Source organism: Elephantulus edwardii, unplaced genomic scaffold (assembly GCF_000299155.1).
Source record: "Elephantulus edwardii isolate Elephantulus edwardi_28Jun2011 unplaced genomic scaffold, EleEdw1.0 scaffold00004, whole genome shotgun sequence".
NCBI lineage: Eukaryota > Metazoa > Chordata > Mammalia > Macroscelidea > Macroscelididae > Elephantulus > Elephantulus edwardii.
The window spans coordinates 39,262,408-39,270,099 of NW_006399754.1; the positions used below are offsets into that span (position 1 = coordinate 39,262,408).

At 49.0% G+C, this 7,692-nt stretch overlaps 1 protein-coding gene across 1 annotated transcript in view; it reads right to left on the reverse strand.

Annotated features, from left to right (window-relative positions):
* The window catches only part of SPG20 (spastic paraplegia 20 (Troyer syndrome)), an 18,555-nt gene that overhangs the window by 5,106 nt on the left and 5,757 nt on the right, over positions 1-7,692 (reverse strand). The window contains exons 3-7 of the mRNA XM_006879642.1: positions 7,128-7,259; positions 5,882-6,005; positions 3,478-3,672; positions 2,919-3,077; positions 2,759-2,849 (exon numbers count right to left, since the gene is read on the reverse strand). Of these exons, the coding sequence (XP_006879704.1) occupies positions 2,759-2,849; positions 2,919-3,077; positions 3,478-3,672; positions 5,882-6,005; positions 7,128-7,259 (701 nt within the window). The remainder of the gene's footprint in view (positions 1-2,758; positions 2,850-2,918; positions 3,078-3,477; positions 3,673-5,881; positions 6,006-7,127; positions 7,260-7,692) is intronic.

The following is a 7,692-nucleotide window of genomic DNA, read 5'->3' on the forward strand; positions in this document are numbered from 1 at the left end:
GAAGAACAGGAAGATGTGTCTTGGAGGAAGTGCCACCAGGAAGCTCCTTAGAGGTGAGGAGGGGGAAGCTCTGTCTTACACACTCTGGGCATCCAGAGTTAGGAAAGGCCATCCCTTGGAGAAGGGTGAGCAAAGGGGAGGAAGACCCTCAATGAGACAGACTGATACAGTGACTGCAGCAATGGGCAAGTGTGTCAGAGACTGGAAGGATGGCTCTCAGTACAGGTTCACAGCCATTGTTCTTAGGGTTGCTATAAGTCATACTTGACTCTTAATGGCGCCTAACCCGGGGTAAATGAAGACACTATGGAGAAGAGTGGTCAGTCATTTACTAGATGGTGTAATCAGATCTACTAGGTCTTAAGTTACTGAGTGCTGGTCATTGCTTCTGCACATCTTTACATCCCTAAATGGGACCTAATCAACCCCAGTGCTCAAGCTATAATCAAAAGCTCCTGCACATTAACGTAAATGTCACATCCCACTGCTATCAGGTTTCAGAGACTGTAATCTTTACACAAGCAGCCAGACTCCTCTTTCTCAGCTGGAATGGGTCTAGTTTACATATGACTCCTTCAGGACGCACTTGGTCATCTGAAGGAGCCAGAAGGGTTAATAAAGAAACAGGCTGCACACAGATATGTCTCTTTGGCCTTCCTCAATCCGGATGGGGAGTGGGACAAGAATGTGTCCTTGCGTCTGCAGATGGCGACCTTGGTCGCTTGCACATGAGGTCCAAGAATACTCTGCTTCCCAAGGCATAGTCTTATTCCTTCTGATAAACAGAGATGCAAGCAAGAAAGATTCCGTGAGAATATTCTGTGCTAAGCAGGTCTAGTTTCCGGTAAATAAGTTTTTCCCAAATCATGAGTATCTGCACGTAGACTGTTTTTGGATGATTATAAAATAATAAACGAGGCAGCCTGGGGGTCTGCAGTTCTTGTCCTGTCTGTGTGAGTGTGTGTTTCTTTGCTGCAGTCCTGTCTTGTCTTCTGTGTCTGTCTCTCTCTATGTTCATTTCTTCCAGGAAAAAGGGTTGCGGATTGCAACAGTCATCCACTTCCCCCCCTTTATTTACTTATGTACACATTCTTTCAATTAAGTAGATACTTCATAAATCGTTTGTTAAGTGTTAAGGTAGTTCTGAGTCCTAAACCCACAGAATTATAAAGCACAGGTTGTGAGGTCATGGGGGACAAAGCTAGACGTCATTCCGTGGGGTACTGAGGAACACCTCATGTAATACACGAGAAACACAGGAATGTCTTGTTAGAACAGGTGGCTGCCCTTCCCATGAATGTACATCGTTTGCCTCTTAAAGAAGCTTGAATAATGACACAAAATGCTTGAGCATGTTGTGAGAACTGTATCAACAACTGTCTGGCATGGCCTTGGTGCTCTGCTTAACACTGCGGGTGTTTTTGAGACTGAGAGGGACTATGAGAGTGTGTCAAAAATAATAAACTAGGTTCTTCTCCCCTAGTTGCCTGGGTTTAGCTCTGTCTATACTTCGCAGCTCCACTCACAAGAGGTGTCTTTAATAACATAACTGTGGTTGTCTCTAAATGTACAAGTAGTTCTCTGTGATGGTTTATATACTTGCAAAAATCACATGAGGATGTTTACACAATACATTTATTTTTCTCCTAGGGAGCAAGAGTGAGGAGCACCACAGACCAGCTTTGGGTTGCTAACTGCAGCGAGGTGGTCTGGGTCCTGCCGCTCTGTGGAAGTACGTGCAGGTGTCTTCAGTAGAGATGAGCTTACTGTCAGTCATGTTCATGTGCACTGGTGCTCACCCTTCTTGGTTTCAGAGGCTGTAAAAATTTTTTTTAAGGGGAGGACATTTTCAGTAATGTACTTTATTTCCAATAACAACAATATCTTAAAAACATTTTTAAGAGTTAAAAATAAAAACATAGATCGAACTCTAGAAATTCAATGTAGCAAAATGATTTTGTCTGTACCATCACGTGTCATGTCAGAGGCTGTAAATCTTAAGGGGAAGAGTCTGCACCATTCTCCACTTGGCCCCAAGAAGCCCTAAGGGCACATTATTGTGTCACATGGGGTCCTAGGAGTCAAGACTGATTCACAGCACTAAACAACAGAAGCACCAGACATTTTCTTGATTAAACCCAATCTCTATAATCCTGATGACCACCACTTAACACCAGCTAATTATTGAAAACAAAACCAGAGGCATTCTATTATTTCAGTAATAAGCCATTGTCCTTCTACTTTAACAGGGAAAGAAACTCTGCTTTCTCAGATGTTTAACAAACATTAAAATCATGAAAACAGCTTCCTAGAGTAATAAGGCACAGCTGGAATGCACACCACTCCAGCACTGAGGCACCTGTCAAGCCCAGAACTGAAACCATCTGAACAACTCAACCTTCTGCCAGACAACAGACGGGTCTGTCAGGTGACCAGATCTTGGGCAGGAACGTAGGTGCTATAGAGCAAAAACCCAGATCAGAAGGCAGCAACCGCCCAAGGACAGGGCTCAGGCAGCAGGAAGAGACAGGAAAGGACAAAGGACGAATGGAAACGAGGCTCCAGGAGGAAGTGGGGAGAGTGCTATCTGAAAGGTAATTGTGGTCCATGTCAAACATACCATATGTGAGCTGTGCAATGGAACACACTGTCTGCTCTGTAAACACTCGAATCACAGGGTAAGAAAGGCTGCGTGGGTGCCGTGGATTCCCACGCAAGCTGAGGATGCAGTCATGGTCACGAGGGGCCATCCACTCACTTGTGTCTGACTGTGTGCACGGTCTCTGCCGACACGTTACTGACGATGCACTTGGCGGCACACTCCAGGCCCTGCCAAACTGTGGAGAAGCCTGCAAAGAGAAGGCAAGTCAGCCCTGCAGGCTTGCACACACAGCCCCGTCCAGCCATGCCACAGTCACCTTGAACGCTGCTCGCAGCCACGACCAGAGCGCCGTCCAGCGGGGACTTGCCGTCTTTGTCCTTCTTTAGAGACTCGGGCACCAGTTTGCTCCCATGCTTCCGGACATGAGGGGCCAGTTCCTTCCCAACACAGTTCGCTACTGTGCACACACCATCCACTCCACAACAAAAACAACAGAGATCACTCAGGGACAGCACGCTAGAAGCACAGTGTCCACTACACACCATCCCCACCACTCAGGGACAGGGCTCCAGATGCACAGTGTCCACTACACACCATCCCCACTCAGGGACAGGGCTCTAGAGGCACACACTGTCCACTACACACCATCCCCACCACTCAGGGACAGGGCTCTAGAGGCACACACTGTCCACTACATACCACCACCACTCAGGGACAGGGCTCTCAGTACACACTATCCACTATACAAAGTGGCCTGAGGCACTGGCGGATGGTGGCCCTGGTCTGCAGGTCTTCTTGTGCAAACAAGGCAACACAACTCCACGTGGCCCCTCCACCCACGTGGGCATTGAAATCAGCTGAAGGTGTGGCGTTACCCAGGAACTGGCTGACACGGGCGGCTCCGCCGGTGGCCTGCTTTGCGATGTGAAGGCCCTTGGACACGGCAGGGCTCACCTCTACTGGCTTCTCTTCTGGCTGAATGCGCTCACGGAGCTTGGACGCACCCTTCTGGATCGCTTTGCCAGTGAACTCAGCACCTTTGACCAAGCCCCAGCTCACCCAGGAAGCACCTTGTAAAGAAAACAAGGAGTCACTTAAGATTAGGGCTGATTGCAGCCTTTAACTAACTATTCAGATCGCCTCAGAGGGGAAACACTCAGATACCGCATGTGCTGCTCTCAGGGAGCTCTGTCCTTGCCACCATGGACCCAGCCCATTCAGCTCTCCTGTTCTGGTGTCCTGGTCACACATTGCTCAGGCATGGAGACTAACATTTTCTGCTGGCCTGGCATCCCAGGTCTGACCACAGACTTGGTTAGAGACAGCGGCTCCGTGGCTGGGGTGGAGCTGAACCTGCGGCATCCTCCTTGCATGCCAGGCACTGCTGCAAGGGACTAGATTTGGTTTTGGTGCGACTTAGATGGTGGTTGGCCAAGGACCTGAGCTCCTCTTTACGGTTCTGCCTCATTCTTGGCACTTTGTTCTAGAGATCCTGAGGTGGACACAGGTGACACAGAGAGGGCCACTTGAGGGAACAGGGCTTTGCTACTGTCCTCCCCAGCCTCACCCTGATAGGGAGCAGGGGTGTTAAGAGCAGAGATGTTTCTTTGCAAATCTCCCTCAAGGGCCACACTTATCAGATGCTTAACAGGATGGACTTGCAGTTCCTTGCTCCTTTCAGTACAGCTTGTTGGTCCTGGGGAAAAGATATTACACCGGCTCCAATCGGTTTCACATTCTTTAGTTTGCGGTTCTCTACATGGAAGCATTCCTCTGCATGAAATGATTCACTGTTTCAGTGGCTCTCTAGCATGGACCTGCCAGTGACTGCCAACCACAGGGGAGAGGTTCAAATCCACTAACCTCTCCTTGGGAGGCAGACCTGGCAGTGGACAGTCTGTTTCTGTAGACATCAGAGTCATATACACGCTGTTGGACAGCTGTATCATCCACAGAGAACCTGGCACGGTAGAAGGGGTCTAGGACAGAGGGGGCTGCATACACTAAGTCAAGAATCTGACATATTGAGTGTTGCACTGTTAGGTGCCTTCGAGTACGACTCACAGTGACCCTGTGAACAATAGAACTGAACCCTGACTCTCCTGTGCCAACAAGCTCTGACACAACTTGAGCCCACCGCTGCAGTCACTGTGTCGATCCATCTTGCTGGGGGTGTTCTTCTCTTCTGCTGACTCTCCACCTTTCCAAGCATGTCCTTCTCCAAGGAACAGCTCCTGCTGGCAACATGCCCGAAGTAGGAGAGGTGAAGCTGCACCATCCTCGCTTCTAAGGAGTATTCTGACTGGTTATTTATTCTTCACACAAACTAGAAGGTCTACATCTGAGCGGATTTTCACCTGAAAACCAAAGTGAAATGATAACCAACAACAGAGAAAGACACAGGTCAGGATGAGCACGTGGCTTCAGAGCAACCAAGCTGAAGATAGACACAGGTGAGAATGAGCATGTGGCTTCAGAGTAACTGGGCTGACATCCTTTCTGTCCACAGCTGAGAATGGGACCAGCTTTCCAAAAGGCCTGGGGAAAATGCTCATCTCTTCTTATGACTGCCTCTCCTGTGTGTGCTCAAGAGCACTTCTGCTTCTAAAGACATGTGGCCAAGCTTCCCTTTCAGGGGATGATGGTGGTGACGGAGGGAGGCAGAGGGGAAGGTGGATGGCCAAGTTTCCCTTCCAGGTGGTGGTGGTGGTGGTGGGAGGTTGAAGGGAAGGTGGATGGAAGTGCTTTTATGCTCAGCATTCTCAGTCTGAGGGTCCTTTTGACCAGAGGTCCCACCAGCCTGACAGCACGCAGCATTCTGAGAGAACTGTGACTTCTCTTTCCACTGAAATTGTCTATTAACTTATTGTTTAGAATAAAGAATTACACTGTTAAATACAAGGTCAGCAAGTCCGCCAGCTGCTCTTAGGGAGAGATGAGGCATTCTCCTGTCTGGAGATCAGAGCCCTGGAGACCCTGTGAGCAAAGCTGCCCCATCCTGCCTGGTCCAGAGCCAGAACCCCATGTGGTGGCAGCAGGTGTGGGATCCAAAACCAAAATACAAAATATGATCCAAAGGTGTTTTTACACAGACGAACCCACTGAGCAAATACTCCTCAAGTGAGTTTCCTAAGCACACCGTCTATCAGGTGGTGGAGCACGAGCTGCAGCAAACAGCCTCCCCGGCAGATGTCAGCTCCTCTGGGTGTTCCTGTACATCTCGGTGGTGAAGTACATCAAGGTGTCCCATGCGCGGGAGAGCTAAGGGCGCTGCCATACCTGACAGGATGTTCTGGGCCACTTTCTCGCTCCACTCAGGTAGCTCCTTTGGTTTTTCTTCGGAAACGGGCTCATAGGGCACAATGTGGCTCAGATTAATTTCTTCACGTGAAGCATCTTTCACCTAAAACAAAACATGTTAAAAATGTGAAACAGATTACGTATAAGCAGCAAAATAAAACAGTAAAGGAACAAATACTAGGTGCAGAAGAGCTTTGGCAGCGAAGGCACTACTGATGTCCTAGCACAGCACACAGGGGCAGTACTGGGAGAGAGGAACCTGCCCCACTGCTCAGCTCTCAGGTGCCTGTGCCCACCTGCTCAGCTCTCAGGTGCCCCCACTGCTCAGCGACCACACACAGCTGGGCAGATGGAGTATGTCCATGAGCAATGTCCTTCCCATAGGAGAGAGGTGGTGTGGACGTTATATGTGGGGCTGCTCACTTAAGGCCTGGAGTCCAAACCCATCAGCCATGCCAAAGGAGACAGTCAGTCTCCTGACTTACAAATCTTCAGCTCTGGAAGCCCACAACAAAGGCCTTGGTTCAGCTTTGACCTCAGTCAACCAATGAGAATCACTGTAGACAAAGGAATGTCACCTCTTTCTCTCACAGGCTCGTTTCATCACTGCCTCTTCCTGGGACCACTCCGTTCACTGTTCTTTCTCAGCCCTAATGAGCTCTGGGCATCTCTACTGCTTTCTATCTCCACCTCCCTGCCCTCAGACCCGTGCACGTGCTTGGCACCTCTCCCGACCTCTTTACTAATCCATGCTCCCCACCACAGCCCACATTTCTTGAAAAGAGAGATGTAAATCCTTCTGTACACATTCAGAACCTAAGACATGAAGAGACAAAAAAAAAAAGACCCTCTGTCCTGCTGCTTGTCTATAAAAACAAGAAACTAAAGCACATCGGTGGTGGCTATGAGATATGAGATCATACTTCGTTCCACTCCTGATGTCATATAAAGAGGTGAAACCAAAATGAAACAGAAAGGCCAAAGCGTGTTTGTGTGCATGTGTGTGTATGTATTTCACGAATGTAAATAGAACACTCACATCCATCACGTCCAAGTCAGAACTGATAATGACTATAAAGACTTGTCAAATACTTGGGGAAATGCAGACTTGCTCTGGAAATGCAAAGTAGATTCTCCCTCTTTTTTACAGTGACTCCTGTGATCTGGGACACTCCTGCTATGACTGCCATCAGGGCAGAGTACACCTGGCCGCTCCTGTACGTGCCTGCTTCCCACGTCTTCCTTTGTGACGTGCGTCCTTCACACTGGAGCTCGAGTCACTTCCCCGCTGATCAGAGCGCCCCGTTTGTCCAGGTATCTGCAACTCATCTTCTCCTTCTTCCTGGCTCCAGTTGATCTAGGAAGTAAAGGACAAAGTTTAGACCAAACCACAAGGTCACAGACAAATCTCTTCTGAGCCCGCCGCATTCCGACACTAACACATGCTCAAGAGCCCAGTGCCTGTTCATAGGTGTGAGACACCACAGATGACTCTGAACAGTGCTGGGCTAAACTGTGTGGGCCCCCTTGCAAGTAGATTTTTTTCCTGTTGATACTGGTGAGCTTAAATGTTGCAAGCATCTCCTTCAAATGCCATGTGATGCTAATCTTCTCTGTACTCAAAGTTCATTTCTCCAGCAGAGAAAGCTGGATGAAGACCTTCAAGGCAAAGACTGAAACAGCAACAGCTGTGAAGCTGGTGAAGGACAGGGCAGTGTTTCCTGCCGGCCATGGGGTGGTGAAGGACAGGGCAGTGTTTCCTGCCGGCCATGGGGTGGTGAAGGACAGGG